General features: G+C 32.8%; 5 protein-coding genes and 1 long non-coding RNA gene across 6 annotated transcripts in view; 3 read left to right on the plus strand and 3 right to left on the minus strand.

Moving 5' to 3' along the window:
- Positions 1-25,694, plus strand: part of LOC149485087 (uncharacterized) — a 200,850-nt gene that overhangs the window by 159,302 nt on the left and 15,854 nt on the right. The window lies entirely within an intron of this gene.
- LOC149485095 (uncharacterized) lies at positions 329-9,075 on the minus strand. Its single transcript, XM_089699759.1, has 7 exons — positions 8,896-9,075; positions 6,335-6,448; positions 5,627-5,735; positions 5,341-5,463; positions 4,440-4,535; positions 1,635-1,701; positions 329-457 (listed from the first exon to the last, which is right to left on the minus strand). The coding sequence occupies exons 1-7, from the start codon at positions 8,960-8,962 to the stop codon at positions 374-376; spliced, it is 660 nt and encodes a 219-aa protein (XP_089555885.1). The 5' UTR covers positions 8,963-9,075; the 3' UTR covers positions 329-373.
- Positions 12,951-14,988, plus strand: LOC149485096 (uncharacterized). Its single transcript, XM_089699593.1, has 3 exons — positions 12,951-13,053; positions 13,348-13,525; positions 14,537-14,988. The coding sequence occupies exons 1-3, from the start codon at positions 13,036-13,038 to the stop codon at positions 14,722-14,724; spliced, it is 384 nt and encodes a 127-aa protein (XP_089555719.1). The 5' UTR covers positions 12,951-13,035; the 3' UTR covers positions 14,725-14,988.
- Positions 16,689-18,078, plus strand: LOC149485097 (bombyxin G-1-like). Its single transcript, XM_089699596.1, has 3 exons — positions 16,689-16,733; positions 17,294-17,477; positions 17,808-18,078. Exons 1-3 carry the CDS (start codon positions 16,731-16,733, stop codon positions 17,963-17,965), a joined length of 345 nt encoding a protein of 114 aa, XP_089555722.1. The 5' UTR covers positions 16,689-16,730; the 3' UTR covers positions 17,966-18,078.
- On the minus strand, positions 18,720-20,491 carry LOC149485098 (uncharacterized). Its single transcript, XM_089699648.1, has one exon. It carries the CDS (start codon positions 20,484-20,486, stop codon positions 18,720-18,722), a length of 1,767 nt encoding a protein of 588 aa, XP_089555774.1. The 5' UTR covers positions 20,487-20,491.
- LOC149485099 (uncharacterized) lies at positions 23,319-25,328 on the minus strand. Its single transcript, XM_089699649.1, has one exon. The coding sequence runs from the start codon at positions 25,074-25,076 to the stop codon at positions 23,319-23,321; it is 1,758 nt and encodes a 585-aa protein (XP_089555775.1). The 5' UTR covers positions 25,077-25,328.

Genomic DNA, 25,694 nt, shown 5'->3' on the forward strand with positions numbered 1-25,694 from the left:
GAATAAAGGCCCAAAGGGATTAAGGTTACCTACTAGACAGGCGAACAAGCGGAACTGAGGGCCTAGCAGAGGTCATGTGAGTACCTACGTTTTAACTTTACCACACTTTTACTTTGAAGTTTTGCAAAATCAAAATAAAGCGAAGGATAATTTTATTCTTTTGATTGCAATATCCAACATTGCACATAATTAAAATATCTGGCCTATATACACTGCCTAAGTAAGGTACATGCAGTAACACAGAATGAAGTTCTGAAATTGAGGTATTTTATAATGAAAAATATCTTTTGCGTGCGTATAAGAAGAGAGAAATAAATGAGAGAATTCATAAAATACTAAAAAAATATTTTATTCTATCATCAATCAGTATCTTTTATATATGAACCGTTGCGTTTTGAATGTTTTCGTTTTTTCTTTCAGGTGTGTACGGCGGAGGAGGAATCGTGTTATCATGGACCTGAAAAATAAAAAATATATACATATAATACGTAAGTGGGATAAGATTTTGAACAGCAGCGGCGGCAGCGTTTTGGAAAAACATATTTTTAGGATAAAAACAACAAACCTACACATTTTTAGCAACATATTTTTCGGATAAACAACAATCTTAATATTACTCTTAAATGATACAATGCATTGTATTATGATTACTCATTCAAATCGGTTTATCGATTTAGACGGATTAGTTATAGATACCTACTTAAATAAGAATAAAACCGGCCAAGTGCGAGTCGGGCTCGCGCACAAAGGGTTCCGTAGCAGCAAATATAATAAATTACAGTTAAATCAACCTATCTCAAAAACTATAAGAGATACTTTGATCAAACCAAAAATCGTTGAAAGAGTTAATTAGCATGCATCACCTCTATTTTTTTTAGAATTTTATACCCCGTAGTTATAAAAATAGAGGGGGGGGGACATACTTTTTACGACTTTGAGAGCTGATATCTCAAAAACCGTTCACTTTAAGAAAAATGTTTTTTAGAAAACTTTATATCATTTTAAAAGACCTTTCCATTGATACCCCACACGGGTATGTACATCGAAAAAAAAAATTTCATCCCTCAGTTACATGTATGGGGGGCCCCACCCCCAATTCTTTTTTTTACTATTTAGTGTCATATTTTTGTAGCGGTTCATACAACACATATTCCCATCAAATTTCATCACTGTAGTACTTATAGTTTCCGAGTAAATCGGCTGTGACAGACGGACAGACGGACAGACGGACAGACGGACATGACGAAACTATAAGGGTTCCGTTTTTGCCATTTTGGCTACGGAACCCTAAAAATCACGGAAATAAGCACTCGAGACAATAGGTATATTGAACAATATTATTTAGGCATATTTCAAGTTATAGCTCAGTGAATGGACAATTTTTTTGTCAAAAATGAAACGGGAAGTGGTAAAATAGGTACCTATTCAAAATACTTTAATGAATGCAGTAAATACCTAAATCGTTAGTTCAAATAAAATGAATGAATTTCTCTGATATAAATTATAAGGCACATTATAATGTTATATATTTAATTACTTCTAGGAAGTAGACATTGAGCTTCAAAATTTGAATACATAGTATATTAGTAAGTATCTACTTTGTACTTAGTACAAAATACGGTCGTTATACTTACAAAACCGGAGTTTAGGTAAATGGCAGCGGGATACATTGGAGCCCTTGATGATTCCGATCTTGTGTATCTGAAATTTAAATAAATAAATAAATATTTCAGGACAATTTTCACACACGGCACGATCTGATCATTACCGTCTTTACCATAGGGGCACAGGGGGCCAGTGCCCAGGGCCCCCCATCGTCTGGGGGCCCCCCTGGAGGAGATGTAGGACTGACAATTTTTCTCACATAAATCTCAAAATATTTTATTAAAAAGCAATACACTTTTCTCGTTGCCAGAACGTCAGATCATTTCAGATTTATTCGAATCAAAACATCTATGTATAGGAATAATTCGAGTGATTCGAACACCATTATAATTAACTTATCAGACATTTACTCGAATTATTTATTTACTTATTAACGTAATATAATATATTTTTACTTGAATTATTTTGGGAATTATGAAAATAACAAGTCTAAGATTACAGAATAGCATACAAGGGCGTTGTGACAAAACTTTAATCTCTGGGCCTCTAGACAAGTGGCAGAAACGCTAGAGAATAGAATCCGCTATTGATACTAATTGATATAAGCTTATGACGTTTTGCTAATGTTTCGGTCACACTACCAAGGACGACGACGACCACGACCAAAATTCCCATCCAGCCGAAATTTGGTAAAATTATTAAAAACACAATCTATACTTAATATTATAAAGCTGAAGAGTTTGTTTTTTTGTTTGAACGCGCTAATCTCGGGAACTACTGGTGCGATTTGAAAAATTATTTCGGTGCTAAATAGCCCACTTCTTTGGCAAGATTATAAGATACCAAAATCGTTGAATGAACTCCATGACGTTATTATGATGCGACCTTGAAATTTTACTCTCAACGCGCCTAAAATATACAGGGTGTCCCACTGTTGGTATACTAAGCTCAAAGGAGGTTATAGTTTTGCATACGCTGAGTACGTAAAAAATAATTTAAAAAATCCAGACGCATTTTTTTTTTCAAATAGATGAATTCTTAAAACTCTATGTGTACACCCAAAACAAGCAACCTGCCCAACTTTGCCACCAGCACGTGAGCTATCGTTTAAGATTATGTTTTCATAGACAAAATGCTCATATTAGAGAAGCAGTATATGCCGGCTGCGCGAAGCTAGAGAAGAAAACATGGATTTTCAGGAAAAATTTAGCAAAAAATTTTGGACCCAATTTTTTTTTTAAGTATTTTTTACGTGATCAGTGTATGCAAAACTACAAGTTCCTTCGCGCTTAGTATACCAATAGTGGGACACCCTGTATTAAAATTTCCCAACCTTCTGTTACTAGGAAAAAATTTTTCCTAAAAGTCAATAGATAATATATATAGGTTTTTCGTGATTTTTACCGAAACGGTAAGTTTTATCATATAACCACTTTTACCCAAATTGTAGATCATAAAATTATCTATACAAAAGAATCAATACATTATTTAATTTTACATTATTTACTAAGATACAGGCTCGGCCTAGTTTAGACGATAATGTCCATAGTTTTAAGTATTGTGTTTGTATAAATTGAGTGGCATACACAGTGTAATTGAAGGTATGGATAAATAAAGATTTTTATTATTTATTATTTATTTATTATTTTCCTAAGATGTAGCTTCCTACCATTTTCTAAGATATAACGATTTATAAACTCATCCCATCCTTATAATATGCACACGTTTCTTAAATCACTTCACACCTAAATGATTTTATGATAAAACTTAGGTATCGTTTCAGTATAAATCGCGAAATCACCTATTTTTTTTTTATTTATAACCTGGAATATGTTTTTTAATTCACGTACCGGAATGACAGTTATTTTTTTATTTTATTAATCCTTTTGTAATTAGTAATCCTTTGAACAATTTTACTAATTTTCTGCTGGATATGATATTTTGTAGTTTTTAAGGTCCTAGAATTTAGTGAACTCTGTTCACACCGGACCATTTCTATACGAATAGATGACAAGCGTTTTGACTTTTGCCATTTGCCTAGGCCTTGAATAAATTATGTCAATAACGCACGCGATAATTTTGATCAATATGAAACGGCTACGAAAGAAAAAATCCAGATGCTAATTGAAAAGATAAATTTGAAAAAGAGAAAGGTAATTTGAAAAAGTAATTCTTAAAATATTTCTTAATTAAATTTAATTTAAGTCAACTTTGGAGCGCCATTACAGCAGCAGCGTTTCAAATGAATTATATAAAAAAAATAAGGAAAAAAAGTTTCCTCAAAAGACCATATAATACAAGATTGGTCAGAAGTAACTTTTTTGTAAAATGTATAAAAAAATGGAACATATTTCAATTGCCGGGGCCCTTGGGCCCCCAATTCTTGTGTGCCCAAGGGCCCCGGCATAGTCTAAGACGGCCCTGGATCTGATCCCATACTAAGCTTTCGCTTGTGTTATGGAAACCAGATGGCTGATAAACATACATATATAATTTTAAATAAATACTTATATATATAATTAACACCCAGACACAGAGCAAACATCTATGTTCATCACACAAATATTTGCCCCGGGTGGGAATCGAACCCACGACCTCTGGCTTGGAAGGCAGGGCCACTACCAACCAAGCCAACCGGTCAGTCAAATAATTTTAATTAAATTTAAACTACGAACTAACTAAGATTAATACAATATTCAATCAAGATAATAATCGATCGAGTTAATACGCAGTATACGCACTGCTTCAAAATTCAACTTTTCATGCATATCCTTGATTTCTGATATTAAAATATTAAAAACTATTAAAGAATGAGATAAATAAGTATTTTTTACCTCGGTGGTGCATCCCTTAATCTCTCGTCGACATATATTTGTAAACTTCCCACGGACAACCTACTGCCTCCATTAGAGCCACTTCTTCCTACAGGACTGTAATAAAATAGTACGCTAGAATTGATGTATCCCATATGTATCCATACCTACTAATATTTTAAATGCGAAAGTAACTCTGTCTGTCTGTCTGTTATCAATCACGCCTTAACTACTGAACCAATTTGCATGAAATTTGGTATAGAGATATTTTGATACCCGAGAAAGGACATAGGATAGGTTTTATCCCGGAAATCCTACGGGAACGGGTTTTTCTATGAAAACGCGGGCGAAGCCGCGGGAAGAAAGCTAGTATTAATATAAATTTTGCCCATGGAAAGAAGATATTGACAAGAGAGAGAGTTTCTAGCAGAAACGACGTATCCATTTTTATCCCACTTGCGATTTATCCACTTGCGATTTTATCCACTGCGTTATGTGCGAAGGTTACCGGGCATCTTTGTTCAAATAAAACTCTACTTTTATGATGCTTAAAATTTTGTGTTATTTTTTATACATTTTAGATTACAATTTTTATCAAAAATAGTATGGCCTCTACAAATTCAAACCACATTTTGGGTTAGTAGGCGGAGGTACTTAAACCCTACAATTTTAATGAGCATAATACAAATGAAACATAATATATCAAAAGCAGCAATGGATCAAAAGGAGGTAACAATGTTTAGTATTTACGTAATAATGGTGTCGAGCGCAGAAATGAACAGAATAACTTTGTATAAGTTTTGGAATTTAGGTACCTACTTACAGTGACCTAACAACAAAGTATTGTTAGTAGGTCAATTATGTATGCAGATTTCTATGTTAGTTATTTATCTAAATACCTATTTTCTAAAGATAGTCTTACCTGATCGTCGTAGCAGCACATAGTTTGTATAGCAGTATGAATGTGGCAATGATTCCCAAAACCAAAGCTGATGCCATTATGATCTGAGTACCGGATATTAGAATAATTTGGTCAGCTGGATCTCTAAAAGTTATCGCACAAATTAAAAATATTTTCATACATCTTTAAAAAAAGCGATTAAATATAGGTAATAAAATAATTTATTAAAAACTGGATATCCAACTATTCTGTATTTTTTTAAAGTTTGTATTGCGTATTCATAATATGTATTTGAAACTTTAATTACCTACAAATCCAGTTTCCATTTGGACCATAGCACGATTGGCATATGCCATGCCAACATTGTAGAGTCATGTTCTGACTACAGCACAGACCGAAGCAGGGTTCTCCTAGACCTAAAATTGGTAAGTTATAGGTAACTTTCCATAAAAATGAACCTAATGTTCGAGTAACCAAAAGGATAGACAAGTCATATACCAATAATATTGTTTTTTAAAACGGGAATCTAGTGTTGTTTCTAAACGTTTAGTAGAGACACCTTTATCCCTACAAATAAACCTAAATAATATTATAAATGCAAAACTCTGTCTGTCTATCTGTCTCTTCTTCGCGCCTCAACCGCTGAACCGATGGATTTCGATGAAATTTGGTATGTATAGAGATAGCTTGATATCTGAGAAAGAATATATTACACGTTTTATCCCGGAAATTTCACGGGAACGGGAATCATGTGGGTTTTTCTTTGACTGTGCAGGCGAAGGCGCGTGTGGATAAGTAGTAATATTATAAATGCGAAAGTAACTCTGCCAGTTCGTTTTTCTGTCACTTCTTCACGCCTAATCCAAAAACCGATTTGGATGAAATTTTTAAGATAATATGGGATGGGTAATCCCGGATACCCCACGGGGATGGGAACTACTGGGTTTTCCTTTTACTGCGCGGAGAGCGCGGGAGAGGTCGCGGGCGAAAGCTAGTAATAATAATAATAAAATACCTGGACATTTCACGCATTGTGTTTGGTACAGGTTCGGCATATACCCACTGGCGCAGTAGCAATGTCCGTTTATACATTGATATGGCTCTCCAACGCAATATGATGGACAATCATCTGAAACAACAGAAGGCTACTGAAACACCAACGGCAACGTCTACATTTTATTATACAATTAAATATATTATCTATTTTTAATTATTATTGTAACATGTAAGTATTTTTGCTATGATAAAATTGTAGTTAAATTTAACTTTAAAACTCTATTTAAAAGTTGTAAGTAACGATGGCCAATGGCCAACCTCGGTTTCGTTTTGTAGGGCAAAACGATTTTTTTTAAACTTTATTAAAAACTTTTTGTACACATGCAATAAAATCTTACAAAATAACAATGCAATTTGTCTTTCACATAGTAAAACGTCTTTCTTACACAGAATATATCTCTTTTTTGGAGATTACATAAAAACAGTTTTATTTTTTTATTACAATCATTACAATCATGAAAATATAAGCAAACGATGTAATTAGAAAATATTAGACATATTTGTTTAAATAATGATGTGATTTCTAACAATAACATCACTGAGATAACATAACATTTGATGACCTTCAATTATTATTACATACTAGCTGTTCCGCGCGGTTTCACCCGCGTGTCTCCGCTCCTGTTGGTCTTAGCGTGCTTTCACATTTTCACACTTTCTTTAAGTAAATTTGACTCAGAGTTTTACTTTGGAATAAGTTACAGTTTGGTTTATTAATAATGATTTGTGAATTTTTTGCTGTTATGTAGTCCATTAAAAATAATGATTAAAAAAGTCGTCCTTTGGGGATTATTTATGGATTTATACTAGATTTTTAAAATAAATAAACAATTTTTTGCCGAAAAAATGACTTCTATATTCCGTCTTTTTTTTCGTAGTCGATAATTTTTAGTAAAAATGTTAATTAACCTATTCTACTCATAAGCTTTTGGAAATAATAAACAAAATCCAAATCGACCCATAAACTTCGGAGATGTGTCAAAAAATAGAAAGCCTACAAAAAATTAAAAATTGAATAACATGAAAAATATTATAGATAGACCCCCCCTTTTGAAGTTTATTTCGATATTTCTTCATGATTATTCAGAATATTACGGGCGGTCACATGCGCATGAGCGAATAGATGAAATTGTTTTGTCTCCAAGTTAAATTCTTTATTAATACAAGCTTAATAAGACTTATAACATTTTATACGATAACTTATTACAATTCATGCACTAACCAGATTGAAACAAAATGTGTACGTAAATGTGGGTAGAATAATTATTTGTACGTTACTGTAGACGATAGCAGTTATAGCCTCCGATTCATAATAAAATTATTATCTTTATTTATATTGAAATATCATATGGCGTGTCATTTATAAATATTGTTAGCGATAACAACAAATATTCCTGTGATTTAATACCTACCGAAATTATATTTGCAGTTTATTTTTAACCGACTTCAAAAAAAAGGAGGAGGTTATCAATTCGGCCGGTATAATTTTTTTTTGTATGTATGTACACCTATTACTCCGAGGTTTCTTAACCGATTTACGTGATTCTTTTTTTGTGCGGGATGGTTTCGAATTGGTCCCATAAAAATTTTATTCGGATAGGCCTTGTAGTTTTTATTTTATGAGCATTTTTGTCTGTACTCGGTGACTTAATTGAAATGTAGCAAGTATAACTTTGATTCACTTCCCGGTAACCGACTGAGCTGAAATTTTGTATACGTATGTAAATTGGATAGCGATGAAACATTATCATATCATAGAGCTTATTTGATGATGGAATCGGAAGGTGGCCATAGGAACTCAGTAATATATTGACTCAACTTTATCGAGTTTGGGCTCATTTGATTCGTGTTGAAAAGTACACTAAAAAGTATTAAATAAAAATAACTACGTTAAAAACAACCAAGAAGCTTATATCTAATACACTGGAGATTGCACTATGACCATTAACTTGTAACAAGAAAATAAACTTGCCAAGTTAGGTGTGAAAGGGATAAAAAAACATACAGGCGTCATTCAACGTCATATTTTCTTGTTACAAGTTAATATAATGGTCATAGTGCAATCTCCAGTGTATTAGATATAAACTTCTTGAAAACAACCGACTTCAAAATCGGAAAAGTAAAAAATAAAAAAGATTTGTTATTATTAATTACTACAACGTAGTTATTTTTATGTTGATTAGCATAACTTGAGGAAAATATTTCAATATCTACATACTTACGGATAAATCAACATAGTATTATACATAATTAAATCATCATATTATTAATTATTTTGTTTAATTGGATAAGGGGTATTCTCAAAAACCTTAAAAAAATATTCCAAAGTTTCCGTATTCCGTATAGGAATAACGGAGTCGTTTACCTACTTTTAGTCCCTAACCGGCCCTTCAACATTGTTAACTTTATCTAGTTGGTATAAAGGCAACCAATGTATAATTATAAGCATTTATGCTATATATTTAATCTATATACAAAAAGATAAGCAATAAACTTTTAATTGTATTTTCAGTTTCCTACCTTCAAAGTCACCAATATGAGCCGCCGACATCACCACCAAACTGCAAAACAGTATCCAAAAAGCCATTTTGAGACACTACATAATTATTGCGATTTAATTTACACCAATACTCTCGCAGTGAATTGATACAGGTTTCATACACAGCAGTTAATGCGCTAAAATGTATACTTGCTAAGTATGTACCCTGTGATACGTTATCAGAGATGCTACGTTGCGATAGCTATCGGCGTTTTCGCGTCATATTATTATAATAACACTGAAAGGTTGAGTAAGAAGATTTATATTAACCTTGATGTTGCAAAGAAATGCTCACAAAGGTTTGTCGTTAACGATGTGACATATAAAAATGACTGAATTTGCGAATTGATGCATTGGCATTCTTTTCAATGGAGCGCCACCACGTGTAGCTTTTATAAATACCTATTGATGCTCGCTGTTATCGGTAATCGGCAGAATTGTTCAGTAATTACTTTTATTAGCTATGCACGTGCAATATAAAGTCCTAAGTTTCTGTAATCTAAGTTAGAAGTTGGAAATTTTGTTCGGTGCAATTAATAACGTATAAAATTATAAATGTATGTAGACAGGCGCGTGCTCACTCGCCAAAAAAAAAGGCTTTCATGAAATCTGGTAGGTATCTAAAAGCGCACTTAGGGAATATACAGGCTGCTGCGTAATTTCTTAATTTGAAATTAACTAAAAAATATGATTTAATATATGTGGGAAGAAAAAAAAACGTTCACAGTGGTCACCATCAGCTCTAACACACACTCTCACACTCTCTAATTCTCACAACTCTACACCTAACTATAGGGAAGTGTGGGAAGGACTTATATACTAAAGATAACATGCATTTTTCTGTACCGCCATAACCTCTATCTCCAGACCTTCAGTTACTAGGTTATCCATTCATCACGCTACATCCTGTATAGTAAATAGGTCCAATAACCAGAAGCTTTTCAAAACAACAAATACCTACTATGAATCTTCTATCCTCGTGGGAGAGCCATTTCAATGTATCTAGGATATGTAATTATTATCTATCTACTACATATTACCTATAATAATATTTATCCTGTTTGAAGCGAGTGATGCCGGGATCTTCGGCTAGTTAAATAAATACAATGGTGTTGAATTTGTACGTAGGTACTTATATCTTTTTATTTGCATTCATAATGCAAATCACAATGCAGCTTCAAGATGTTTGCTGAATAATGAGATAGTGAACATCAACGTCATTTTATCTACGTATGCTCCGATTTGACTGATATTGTAAAACTATATCAAATAGATTTCTTGGGGTAATAATCAGTAATAATAATAAAAACGTCGATATGATTTTGAATCATTTTTTTCGCAGCACTATCATAATTAGCTGTGCTTGCGACTTCACTTGCGTGGTCGTCGATAATATATTATGCGCAAGCGTCGCGTCAAATAAATTAAACGTCATTAACTTTACATAAAACAACACCCAATTGTCAATAAGGTAAAATACTTCCATTTGTTATCTAAACAGTGTAATAAAATTGTGTTTTGTGGCAATAAAACTAAATTTACGGGCTCTATATTTGTGGCCCTTCCAAAATTTCAGTCTGCGACCGCGCCTGTATACGCGTAAATCCCATACCTATATATAGGTATTCCGGGATAAAAAGAACTAACACTCCCGATCGCCTGGGAGAGAAATGTTGGGGGAGATGTTAGAGAGTTTTGCGCCATCACTCTGTTTATGAAACTGGAGCGTGTAGTTTATGTTGGACCACGTTTTTTATACGGTTATATACATATACATCTCGTCATCAAACAATACAGTTAATTTTGTTGCGATAAAATTTAAATTTGGGCACGTGATTGACCCGATAAGGGTATTTTTATAGATATAGCTCTAACAATATCTAAGAAGTTATTATTATAGTTTTTAGTTGCCTAACAATAGCTGTTATCGTAGCAAATATGGGTCAGAGACATTAAAGAATACGACCATAATGGGGTCCAAAAAATATATTCAATTAAAATTGACCCGTACACATTTTGTAAACGTTTTAGTACGTAAGCACTCGAAAAGTTTATTAAAGTTTCTCCAAGAAGAATATTTTATATTGTAAAATAAAAAGCTCATATTATCAATGAATTTTTTAATATCTATTAAAAAATTCATTGATAATATGAGCGATTGAGAACGTCCTACATCTGTAGGACGTTCTCAATTCTCGGTGTATTTCGATAGCTCCTTCCTTCCTTACCTATATCTATTTTAATCCTATTGTCATATTTTTGTTTGTATGTAATGAGAAATTTTTATCAAAAGTTCCATGCATAGTATTAATTACCTCTCCCAGGGTTCGTTTCCTGACACCACAGTAACGATAATGAAATAAAACACCAACTTCAGCTTGCATTTATAAAAATATAACTTACACTGAAACCGATATAAAAAATGCAATACCAAATTTGCTATCCGTTATCAGATTTCATTAGTCGCTTCGTGTCAGCTTTTATAAGCAACACACAAACAAAGTACAAGGCTTATTATTTCATATGAGTGTGTACATACATCGTAGATTTGCTCATTTCATGATATGATCGATCATTTCACGAAATGGTCGCATTTCATGAAATGGCCAACATAGTTTGATCAGATCGTTAAATCGTCAACGTTTCACGATTTGGCCATCCACATTTGGCCAGATCGTATAAAATATAAAGAGTCCATAAAATATTAAAATTCAGAATATTCTAAAAACTTGTTTAATGTCATCTAAGTTAGTGCCGCGGCAGCGGCCGGCGAATGCTAGAAGCGAATCGTTTTTGCAATAAAAAACAGTTAGGTTAGGTTAGGTTAGACTTTGATAAACAACGCCAGAAGCGGATCGCTTTTTAAAAAACAAACAATTATAATACTATAGTAGAATATATAAATATATATCCTAAAAGAAAAAATGCGTCTTAAATTATTTTATATAAGACGCATTTTTTCTTCAATACATAATATAAGATATCCACATTTTCCATAGTACTCGAACCGTCGTAAATTCTTTGCTATGACTTTCTTCATATTGTTATTAAACGAATTATGAAGTTTTTAACTGCGAATAATTAAATTTTCGCCAGCGGCCGCCATCTTATCACATAAACACAGAGCTTGCAGCGCCTCTACCAATGATTAATGTAGCTATTTTATGATATGATCAAATAATTTTGATCATTTCATGAAAAAACCGCGCGTTTAGTTGGCCATATCGTGAAACGATTTCTTATCATTGATATGCTCAAGCCACATCATGATGTGGCCAAACTAAATAGGCCATTTCACGAAATGCGACCATTTCGTGAAATGGCCAGTCATATCATGAAATGAGCAAATTTACGATATGGCCACGACATGTACAATATGAATCTTGTTTACGTTCTGCTAAGTACAATGCGTCTGAGTAAACAGTGACCCTAGACCTCTATTTTTAATTTATGTGAACAGCGATTACATTGTCATCTCGCCGGCTTCAGATAGCTTCTGTTGCTATGTGCACGATATATATGAACTTCGCCTGTATATTTTTGGTAACTGTATTTGGAACAGTGAAAAAATTTTTATTTTTGTTTGTTTCGAATGTTTAGTATACCTGAATATGATAGGAAGGTATCTATGATAAGAGGCCAATTACTGATAAATATAGTTTTAACCGGAATAGTAGGTTTTAAGATAGGTAGAAGGAAGATGGATAGATAAGTATGAGGAACTTTAGGATACGTCGTGAATAGCTATTATTGAAATTTTGTCAGTTAGATTCCTATTATCTGTAGAGCATGTTACATTTAAATGGTATCTTTATTGTTAAATTAAAATCATTTATTTCTTTGAAATGTTCGATGAACTATGACAAAAAAAAATAGATATTAGATACACACATTGAACACGTTGTTTATGAGAGAGTGAGTTATCTTAATGCCATACCGTGACAATATTTTGTAAATGTTGTTATCGATGTAAACAAGCTTTAAGAAATTCCGTACTATGGACCACTGGGAGTTAATTTTAGTCGGACACAATATCAGATAGTCCATTCATAAGGTAACTCTTAAACAGATCAAACATTCATTGTGCTCTTAGTGGAATCAAAATCTGGTGATATCAAAATATGGACTTCAAATATTTCGTATGTTGAAATTTATAGCACCTATTTGGCATCCAGTAATCATGATTAATATGCTCGTATAATTAGTGTATGCTTTAGTCATGCACTCATGCATGCATACCTAGTGTGGTGTTGACACATTATTACCCATTTGTGATTGCAATTGCGAAGGTTATAACATTATTTGTTACAACTTTACTGAATGAATCGAAAAATTAGTAATTATAAATTATAATTATAACTATGTGTAACTTTACATACATTTAATGATTCCTATTTATACATAATTTACCTATAAGTTTCCTATTGTTATAGGTGTATATTGTTTTAATTCTACAAAGAAATATAAGCCTCGTGGTCGGAGCGGAAGAAGCAGAAATATACAGAATGACAGATCGCATCTTCACATGTAGCAAGTGGTTATCGTCAATAATTGATAACATTTGCAATAACGTCTTCAAAATTGTTAAGAGAGATACTTCTGTAATGATGGGTAGGTAAGCTTTTTTGTTACCTAGGTATTTAATTCTAATTTAATTTTTTATTCACACGAAAAAAATATTTAACTAGGTGTTCAGAGAAATTGTTTGCATATTGTGATAGGTTGATAATTTTTGAAAAAGCTCTTGAAAAGTCACGCATGTATTTCTATAATTATTTTTTTTACCTAATTGCACCATATTATTCTTGGTAATTTATGAAAAAGCTCTTGAAAAGTCACGCATGTATTTCTATGATTAATATTTTTTCATATCTAATTGCACCATATTCTCTCATGTTACATAACTTGTTTTCTACATATTGTATCATAAATGCAGATCAACAAAAATTATTCGATCAATATTATGATAAAGCATTCTACAGTAAAGGAAATAATCTTCGTGTTTTTCATCATAATTTTTTTGTAGAATCATTGCCAAATATAATCTTATTTTTTTCTTAGACGTCCTCTGCATTATCGTAAATGATTAATTTCATTGATAAATAAATATATTTTTTTTAGGACAATTTTCACACGCACGATCGGATCCTATATAATAAGCTTTCGCTTGTTTTATGGAAACCAGATGGCTGATAAACATACATAACTATATAATTTTAAATAAATACTTATATAGATAATTAACACCTGGACACAGAGCAATCACCTATGTTCATCACACAAATATTTGCACCGGGTGGGAATCGAACCCACGACCTCTGACTTGGAAGGCAGGGTCACTACCAACCAAGCCAACCGGTCAGTGATGATTTAATAATATCGTTATTTGTTGTAATTAGTTAAAAATAAATATATGTTGAATACACATTAATTTCTTTTTAATTCTTCTTCTGAAAAAAAAAAACAAGAAGTATAACTAGATAAGAAATAATTTTCAATAAAAAAAATCTTCATTCATTAAAAAAAAAATATTTTTCATGAAAATATTATCTCTAGTTATATTTATATTTCATGTCTATAGTTATATTTATATTTTTTGTAATATACTATTTATTGTCACAGGTAAACTAGCACCAAAAGTCTTACAAAGGAGCGCGAATAAGAAGCGCTTACTGGCCGAGAAACGGTTGCGTGTGCGACGACAAGTAGCTAGAGAGTGCTGTGAGCGGCCATGCACCGTCAGCACTATCATAATGTACTGTCCAGACGACGCAAGATTGCTACAAGAGAACCCAGATATATTCTACTAAACATCTATATTAGTAATTCTGGACACGGCATACTGGACACTAAACATGTCCTGAAAAGCGATTCAGGGAACAAGATGGTTTCCTGTGACAATGTATATGGATAAAAGGATTGTTCTTGATTTGGAGAACATTCTTCTTTAATCTATTGTTACGGAACTGTTCACGGTGACTCGTGAAAATGGGTTTATGTTTAATTATTTATTACTTGGTGAAAGGACACTAATTTTAATGTTTATGCAATTGTACTTATCCACTATTAGCACATAAGACAATATAAAAAGTAATTTACATTATTACTCGTTTTATTTCAATTCTTTGAACAATAAAATAATAAAAAAAAAATAATAAAATAAAAGATATTTTTTTTTAAATATCTACATGACTATGTAGTATACATATCTAAGTTATGAAAATCCATCCAGTAGTTATTGGTTAAAAGCAGGACGAACGAAAGACAGTCAAAATGATAAAAGGCTTGTGCTTGTGCTAATGAGAGCTCGAGGGGTACCTTATACCTTATATTTACTTTTCATTAAAATTGAAATGAATAATAATTGAACTTTTCAACAGTTATACAGAGTATGATGATAGAGATGATGAGTTTATAGAGTATGATGACAATAATTGTTATAGGAAAGTGTTTGATATAGATGTGAGATGCTGCCCCGTTTGAACAAAAAACAAAATAGGCTTTTTCACTTGAAGTCCGAAAAAAAGCATGATTAATCTGTAGAATAATTTAATCCGAAAATCTTAATATATATAAATCTCGTGTCCCAATGTTTGTCCTCAATGGACTCCTAAACCACTTAACCGATTATAATAAAATTCGCACACCATATGCAGTTCGATCCAACTTGAGAGATAGGATAGGTGTTATCCCGGAAATCCCACGGGAAAGGGAACTATGCGGGGTTTTCTCTGAAAACGCGGGCGAAGCCGCAGGCGGAAAGCTAGTAGGTATATAAGTCTAGACTAAATTGACGGTTTATCAATTTCCTACCTAAATAATGAAAATATTCGCTCTATATATAGAATTTCAGAAATAGAGCGGAGTTGTGACGCTGTTCATTGATTGGGTACCATGAATTAATTACTGGCAAATATTATCATCTTCGCAGATACACGCATCATTTTCGTCAAATGAACAATCGAAGTGACGTTAAGGATGAGGACATAGAAAATACTGAGCCTCCTGTTTTTATTTTTTTTTTGCTTTAAATGTTCGTAGCTATAACATTAGATATTATTTTATTGAAGACACTCCTTTGAATTAATAGCTTATCATAGAAACACTTATTACTTGTTTGCAAACTATAAAAGCTAATTAAAATGTTGACCAATGGAACTCCCACCTGCTAAAAACTATCTGCCGATTAAATTTGTTGTAGGCTTTTCCGTAACTGTAATACTGCATATTCTATTTAATTTTTAAGCTTTTTCCCGCATTTTTATTCATAGTGACTATGAGAGAACCGAGGGTTCTCAAACTCAAACATTTATTTATTCAATCTTCCTCTAGAAGCACTTTTGAATCGTCATAACATATTTTTGGTACATTTACCACCTGGGTTGGTATTTAGTTATTTATTTACCGTAACTATAAGGGTTTATGGAAAACTTCCCTGTTTCTACTCTTATACTTCTTCTTCCCATAGTAAAACGTTTATTAATTCTTATAATTAGTTTAATAGTAAAAAGTTTAAGTTAAAAAATAATATGTAATGAAACAGTATTTTGTTCTTCTCGATTTGAGGAAAGAAATAAGACAAGGGTATGTATGCATGAAAATCGTTGTCTTGTTGTCTTAAAGAGAATAAATATCTTGAAACCTAAAATTCTGATTTACCTCATTGTCGCACCCGCTAGTTCATGTAGTGTGAACCATTTATGCAAATTGAATATTTTCAGCTATCTATATAAGCTTCAGATCGTCTAACATGATATACACTTGAAATCTTAACTTGCGTAGAACGAAATTTCTTGATAATCATCTCATCTTAAAAATGGTAAGGAAATTTTACATTTACTTAAAAAGGACGTAAAAAGGGCGTTTTATGAGATTGGAGCCTTCAAGAAAAGAGCTTATTTGTCCTTTAAAGGCCGGCAAAGCACCTCTCATCTCGACCAGTGTTACAACTTACAAGTGCTTACTTTATGGGCGGTGGTGACCACTTAACATTAGGTGGCCTACCTGCCCCTTTTCTCTGACACAAAAAGTCATACTTTTTAGTATTTATATATTTACGCTAAAGATTAAGAATTAGATAGATAGGTATCTAATTCTTAATCTTTAGCTAGTCTTTATATAGTTCTAACAGACGAACGGCAAGTTGTGAACGGCAAAGGCTACTTCATAACGTCTCGGAATACCTTGATCGAGTTTTAATGAATGTGAATGATCCTAATTACATGACACCGATTTCCTACTTCCGAAAATGTTGAATATTTCGCATAGTAACGGATTAAATAAGTCTACATAAATTTAAAGGGCAAGGACGGAGATTACTTTCGCCTAGGCCCTAGACTGACTATTTAACATTTTTATAAATTATTCTGCTTCTTTTAGAATTTCAACATGAAGCTAGCCACACTTCTGTTATGTTTCATGACCGTGGTGAGGGGAGAGAGGGGAGGGAGGGGCGAGAAGGAGACGCCAGTGACCCTGTGTGGACGACAGCTGGCTAATGCCAGACTATTGGTTTGTTTTGGAGAATTTGTGGAGAAACGAACATCGCCCGAATCTATATTTGGTTAGTACCTAACTCAACTTTAATCTTATCGTTTCGAGCAATCGTAATCTTTGTTATTAATACCTTATAATGGCTTGTTTCTAAGGTTGTGTCAAAACAAATTGAGAATAATGACCTTTTTTCAGAGTAGGTTAGTTACTGGACATATTTTAAAAATCAAATATGCACGTATCCTTTCCTACCAAACGTGTAACTTCTAACATTAAAAATTTACAATTTGACTGAATATATACACGAATAACAAGTCCTATAAGTTAATCACAGACCTAATTCTATATTGCGTTAGTGCTACTTTTATTTTGTGTAACTAGACTACCTACATAATTTCAGCTGCATTGGCCGATGGTGACAAATGGCTCGATGGCTACATGTGGAGCGGCCGGCGAGGAGCGCTCAGCGCTGATTGGTCACGCTACAAGCGTGACGGACTTGCTGACGAATGCTGCTTGAAGCCTTGCACCACTGACGTCATAATGAACTATTGCTAAACGTGCTACACCATTGAGAAATTCTGTACATACTTATTCCTAAGACAGACAAATGTCCCATCTTGTAATAGTGTAACCTAAAGTATTTATTTTATTAAATATGTTACAAAGAAGCTGTGGTGTTTTGACTTCCTTACCTACTATTAAAAGCTTGACATCGCATCGGTGAGAGTTTGTGCAGATAGTTTGTAAAATTTTCAGGCAATATTTTTAGTCACATATTTTTTTATATTTATCTCCTGTTAGGTATTATTATTTTCTACTGGTCTAAAATAAAGTAACCATAAAGTAACACACTTTATAACATATTTTACATGTATGCCCAATAGGGATTTTAAAATATGATAATACACGGTCACACTTAGCAGTGGGCAATCCCTTTATTTTTCTCTACAACCAGTTAAAATTGTAGAATAAAATGAAAAAAAAATCCGAATTTTGTAGTGAAGTATTTATTTCAACAAGAACAAAGATTCTAAATACGAGAAAATCTTAAATGTGAAACTACAAACACTTTTTTGTCTAGATCGTAAATAATAAATAATAATCAATACACAGTATAAGTACACAATATATATAATAGTTTGGACAGATCACTCATCACTCAGCACTACCCGGAAGCAAAAATCACTAGTTTTGGGTTGTGAAAGTGTTATTTTTTATTAATTTAAAAATATAACACTTTCACAACCCAAATCTAATGTCTCCATTTATTAATTGGTGCAAGCAGAAAATAGCGTTGATATAACTTTACCTAATAGTGGAAATAGTGACAAACAGGTAATTTGTCCTTCTTAAATATAACTACAAGTTTTTCTATAATCGCAATAACGATAGACAGTGTCCATCCCAAAAATAATACGTAAAAGCATCCATGGAAATGTTCGATTGTTATTGACTTAAATTCGTTTTCTTCAATTCGAATGCCTTTAGACACATAGTCTTCTAGTAATTTATCAGGTAACCCAGCTTCAAACAGATTCGTTAATAATGTATTTATAGACTGTACTAACCACGAGTATTTTTTAAAAAATAACACAACTGGACTATTGAGTATTTTTTGTGGGAGAACATAAAGATTTGCTTGACTTTTAGCAAGAAAAATGTTAGTTGTTTCTATGTTCATGGCCATTACAAATTTCATACCATTTGATAAATTTTTCATGATGGGATATATTTCGTTGCTATCCACCAGTATCCAATTATTATAAATATCAGGTTGATCTATAAAGTAATCCTTCAGGGCGAGACTTCCCCCGTAGGGATATCCTTCTTCAATAGCATCTTCAATACTCAGAACATTATCGGTCCTCACATCAGTTTGTAAGGAATTGATGAGATAAACTTGGTAAAATGTTCTCAGTAAAAGGGTGAACCAAATCCAAAATAGTATAGTATATTTGTGAAACCAATTCGTCGGTAATCTGTGCATTGGTAGGCTCAGACACATTTGCCAAGAATACAATAATATATTATTAGAGGTTTGTGACAAACACAATCTCTTTTTAATAGATTTGCATATATCAATTTTAAGAAAGATACCTAGTAACATAATTAATAAAAGAATAACAATAAGAGCATACCTTAGTTTTACGCTATACGGTCGTAGAAGTTTTAGAGATGACCATTCCACATCGGAGGGGTGAGTTATCCAAACAACTGACATAGTGTTATAGTTTGTTGACATTTGAAAAAAATTATATCTATGCAATGTTATACTCGCGGATGTCATAGAGAAATTAGCACAATCATAGTAAACATCTCCAAGAGATCCAGACCATGTTCCATTGCTTTCGAGGCTTCCCCATCCATCCGTATCACGAGGAATCACCAGGACAAGCGTTGCATTCAATGCTTCAATAATAATATTTAATAAATCACCATCAGCACCGCTTGGAACAGTATCGCCAAGAATCATGTAGGGCACCTGGTGGAAAGTTGACACCTTTAGGGGACAGCGATGTAAGTTTTTAAACTTTAGAGGAAACATATTATTTTCACAATCATCGACGCTATTTTCAAAAATACAGTCATCCCAATGCTCAAGTTTTACAGGAGGACCGGGGCCACAGCTTTCGTCTTGAAAAAATGTGTAACCAGTTGCTCTATGTTGATTATCGTATTTAATTAAAATTACATTTCCTATTCTATATTGCCAAAACAACTCAACAGCTTCAGTCTCGTCACATCCAGGTACAGCATTGCACACAATCAAATATTTTCCGGCGTTATTATACATTTTACTTTCGAACCATACCAGACTTCGATGTATATCAGCATTGTCTCTAACGAACAGGACGAATTGGGTTGTGCTTTCTATGAACCAAGTAGTATAAATATGCTGTCCGATTATAATATTTTTATTATATGATTCTACAAAGACATTTGCTCCACAGAAAAAGGTAGAATTTAAGAAAACAAATGTAGCGTATTGCCATCTAAAATTATAAATCGCAATTTTTGCTGCACTTTCAGCTAGAGCATCGAAAGTGGAACAATTTTCGTTTTCAAAAGAATACATCTTCACGTAGGAATCCAATCACAGTTACCTAGATGTTGTTTCTTTAATACAAACAATAATTTTCATACGTTCTGATTTTATATAGGAATACAGAGGGTATGGGTAATGATTAAAGATATAAATGAAAATGATATAACACACATAAAATAAATGGCATAGCAATAGATTCTTTAATAGAAAAGTAAAAGTATATAAAGATTTATTACCTTGGAATGAATTAGATTGATGGACCGCTAATGGGTAAAAGATAGTAAAATTGATAGATATATTACTTACGGAGCACAATAAAATCACTTAGTACTCGCATTAAATAATGTTAAAATATATCCAAATACGTGTAACTAGGTACCGATAAAGTAGGTAAATTATTATCATTTATCATACGATTGAAATACCAATATTACTTATAACTTATTATTATTAACGCGCGGAGGCCTATTTTCAGCTTTAAATTAAAATTATAAATAATGGAGATAGAATTCCGGGAGTCGGGAGTTTTTCGTTGGAAATATCTTCCTCTTTAAGAATCTTTTTTCAAAATTTCTGAAATGTTAATAATTTCGGAGTTATTAACAACTAGGCTTCCGCCCGCGGCTTCGCCCGCGCAGTCAAAGAAAAACCAGCATAGTTCCCGTTCCCGTGGAATTTACGGGATTGCGTCATTTTCCCGGGATAAAAAGTAGCCTATGTCCTTTCTCGGGTATCAAAATATCTCCATACCAAATATCATGAAAATTGGTTCAGTAGTTTAGGCGTGATTGAGTAACAGACAGACAGACAGACAGAGTTACTTTCGCATTTATAATATTAGTATGGAGTATGGATAAACGAAATACCTTTTTTTTGCAACTTAATCTATATATATAAAACTCAAAGGTGACTGATATAGTGATCTATCAAGTTATCGACGCACAGCCCAAACCACTGGACGTATCGGGCTGAAATTAGGCATGCAGGTAGATGTCATAACGTAGGCGTCCCCTAAGAAAGGATTTTAGAAAATTCATTCCCTAAAGGGGTAAAATAGGGGATAGAAGTTTGTATGAAACTTTTTATTCCTTGGATGTATTTGCATGAAATTGGGCATGTAGATAGATCATATGACGTAGACGTTCTGTTAAGAATTTTTTTGCACGCCTCATAAGCGAAGCGTTGAGGTGGGTACTACTGTCACTTCGCGCAAAACATCTGATTTTTCAAACTTAAAATGTCTTTATGTATCATACATTGCACTTGTAAGATAATACATACACACACATATTAAGAAAAAACACTATTTTTAACATTCATGATATTTTTGATGTCATTTTTGTTATTTAAACTAGTTAAAAAACAGTTTAAAAAATGATGTAAAAGATGGCATGTAGATAGATCATATGACGTAGACGTTCTGTTAAGAATTTTTTTTTTAAATTCATCCCCTAAATCTATATATATAAAACTCAAAGGTGACTGATATAGTGATCTATCAACGCACAGCCCAAACCACTGGACGTATCGGGCTGAAATTTGGCATGCAGGTAGATGTCATAACGTAGGCGTCCCCTAAGAAAGGATTTTAGAAAATTTATCCCCTAAAGGGGTAAAATAGGGGATGAAAACTTATACCATTAAAATTTATATTTTCCACGCAAGCGAAGCTGCGGGCAACAGCTAGTTTGTTTATAACTTTTGTAATTTTTTGTGTGCACATTTCCGATACATTTTTCTAGACGTCATTATGAATCAAATGAGCTATCGCACGTATTTTTAAGAGACTTAGATATCTCTATTTTTCGCCATTTTCAGCTTATCACGTAGACTATACGCAATTGGCGACAGTCCAGTGTTATAAAATATATTACATCACTAGTTATACTTATATGTGTAACTACTAGTTAGGTACTTATAGTTTAATCAGCATTGTTATTGAAGCCAACATTAGTTTTTTTAACTACATTTATAGATAAAAGGAAGTTTATAGGGTGGCCAAACAAACATAAAAATGTATTTAGCCACAAATATAATTTGGCACATATATTTGTATACCTTATCTACAAAAAACTTTAAACTTTTTTACCAAAGTATGATTGTTTTCATGAATCTATTCTTAACTACCTACTAATCATAAACGGTTGAGCGGTTTACTAGACTTAAAATTATAAATTTAATTATAAAAAACTAAAGGGAAATACATATCTCTAAAGTATTGATTGATTTTATGCAAGTTTAATGAATGTGAAATGATAAGCGAATCCAGGTAGTTATACCTAAAAAAAGTAGTTTCAGCCATCCGTCACTTAAGTTTTTGCGAATAGGAATGTAATAAAACAACTTGTTTTCTATCATTTCTATTTTATTTTTTAAATATAATTCCATATCACCTTCACTGGGAAACGAATTTTGACTTTGTTTCTTAATTAAAACAAGGTACAAAAAATTCTAGTGTAATGATTTCAATTTCAGGTAAGTATTCATTTCAAAAATATTATTCGTCTTAAGAATCACTTACTTATCTACATGCGCACGTTGCCGGCTACGGCTACGGCTTATAGGGTAGAGTCGAAAGCACCGAATTGCCGAAATTTCTAGACTTATTATTTTGATCGAGGCAATCATATAATTTTATCAATTACAAATAAGGTTAATTGTAATTAAATAGAATGATGTAAGTATATATTTTAAAAAACTTATATGCCGTAAGTAGAATGCTGAAGCAATTTCCTGATGTAGGTACTTACTTAAAAATAAGAACGTAACTAAAACCTTTCTAAATATTTTATCCAACAATAACGTTTGTAAAAAAAATATTTTGTAGTAACCCAAAATAATCATTAAATTTCATGATAAAGGTTATGGATTTGCATTATCAGACTTTGGAATAACTTTTTTTCTTGAATAAATATACTTTTCTATTACCAATGCTACGGAGGCCATAATCCAACCACACAATAAAATTAAGTAGCAGCCCTTAAATGCGTCGATATTAATAACTTTTGCAGCATCACTGTCATCAATTATTTTTATAAAAGTGTTATCCTTATAAATTTTATCACACAATCCGGATTCAATTAAACGTGTTAGTATGGTGTCGATCGACTGTGCCAACCAGGAATATTTCTTAAAAAATATAACAGCTGGGCCGTTGACAATTTTATGCGGCAATATATGCAACTTTCTGTTTGGTTTCTTTAAAAACATTCTGGCTGTTTCATAATCCATGGCTAAAACAAATTTCAATCCATTTGATAATTTCAACAGAGTGGACTGAATATTGCTACTTTCTACATTTTCCCAATTATCATAAATGAGAGGATATTCAATGAAAAGATCTTTAAGAGCTAGACCCCCTCCGAAGTGATATCCGGCATCGATTGCATCTTCTATTGTTTCTAAATCCTGGAGGCGAAAGTCTGTTTGCAAACAGTTAATGAGATAAACTTGGTAAAGTGTCCTTATTAAATAACAATACAACATCCAAAGTATAGTACAGCCTGATAAAACCCACTTTGTGGGCAATCTAGTCGCCGGTAATCCCATACATATTTCCCAAGAATGGAAAAGTATATTGTCAGGAATATCGGGCATATTCAATTTTACCTTCAAGATTTTAAAGATCATAGCTATTATACATACAAGGAGTAAGAGGACGAGTAAACCTCTCCTTGCTTGAGCATTATACGGTCTCACAAGCTTCAACGACGCCGGTTCCAAGGTGGACGGATGAGTCACCCAGGCAAGGGTAACACTATTGTAGCTAGTAGATATTTGAAAATGCATAAATCTCCGAAGAGTTAAACTTGCTGAAGTCATAGAAAAGTTGGCCCAATCATTGTAAATATCCGCCAGGGATCCACTCCATGTCCCGTTTTCTTCTAATTTCCCCCAACCAGTACCTATCCGTGGTGTCATAACATTGAGCTTTGCATTTAGAGCTTTGAAGATAACACGGAGCAAATCGCCGTCTGCGCCGCCTGGTATCCCATTTTTAATAGTCATGTACGGTTCTTGTTCAAATGTTGAAACTATCAATGGACATTTATGTAAATTTGTAAATTTAAGTGGAAATATATCTGAACAGCTCTCCTCATTTTTGTTTTGAAAACAGGCATCCCATCTATTTAGTATTATTGGAGGACTGTTAAAACAACTAACGTCTTGAAAATAAGTAAAGCCGTATGCTTGCTGGGACTTATGTTTCATGAAAATTATATTCGCTATTTGATATTGCCAAAATAAACTTACAGCTCGATTTTCATCGCAATCGTACTCTTCCGCCGAGTTACATATGACCAAATATTTTCCAGTATTATTAAATCGTTGATTTTTCAACCATTCCAACATAATAATAAGGGCGTCAATATTATCCAGGAATAGCACAAATTGTTTCGTATTTTCGATGAACCAAGGATTGAAAGTACTTTGGCCGATGATTACCGATTTGTTAAATGATCCAATAAAAGCATTAACTCCACAGATTAGAGTCGTATTAAACAGAATGAGAGATTGGTATTGCCATCTGAAATTGTGGATCGCTATGTGTGCTGCAGTTTCAGCTAGAGCCTCGAACGAAGAGAAATTTTCTGGTATTATAGTGGTGGACAATGTCATGATTTATATCAACAATAGAACGATGTTCATGACGCACGCTTATTTTCCATATGGCGTCTGTTATCGCGTTATGAAATCAGTGTAATAGTGCAAATGGAATGACTGATATTATCACTGTAGTTAGTAATAAAATATAATGAATTATTTTCACGTTAACGTTTTTTATTTAATATTTTAGTGATTGTTGAAACAGTGATTTATAGTCAACAGGACCACTTTAAAATATTGGTAATTACATATAGTGAAGCCCTTACAAAGTACTGGATTAAGTTGTCGTTTCAAAGTTTTTAATTTCGATTGCCAGGGGCACTGACTTTGAACTGTTGATAAGTTTAAGTAGAATTGTTTATTGTAAGGTTGAGATTTATATGCTTTTAAACATTATTAATATATGTTATTGGCCTAATTTAATAAGAGTAGATAGGACACATCTCTGATCGTGCTAATGTGTCTGTGATAGAATATTATGTGTTGATTCTGTAGGTTCTTTCACACATCTAATGGAATAAATCTGGATGAAAATACTCTAAGGAAACTACAATATTATAAATTATATAAACTATAATACTTTGTACACACGGCCCAAGCCGGTAAAGGTGATTAAATAAAACAAACAAC

The sequence above is a fragment of the Colias philodice genome, chromosome 10 (genome assembly GCF_061535455.1).
Source record: "Colias philodice isolate Cphi_HAF_F1 chromosome 10, ilColPhil1 Martin Lab GWU primary, whole genome shotgun sequence".
NCBI classification, from domain to species: domain Eukaryota; kingdom Metazoa; phylum Arthropoda; class Insecta; order Lepidoptera; family Pieridae; genus Colias; species Colias philodice.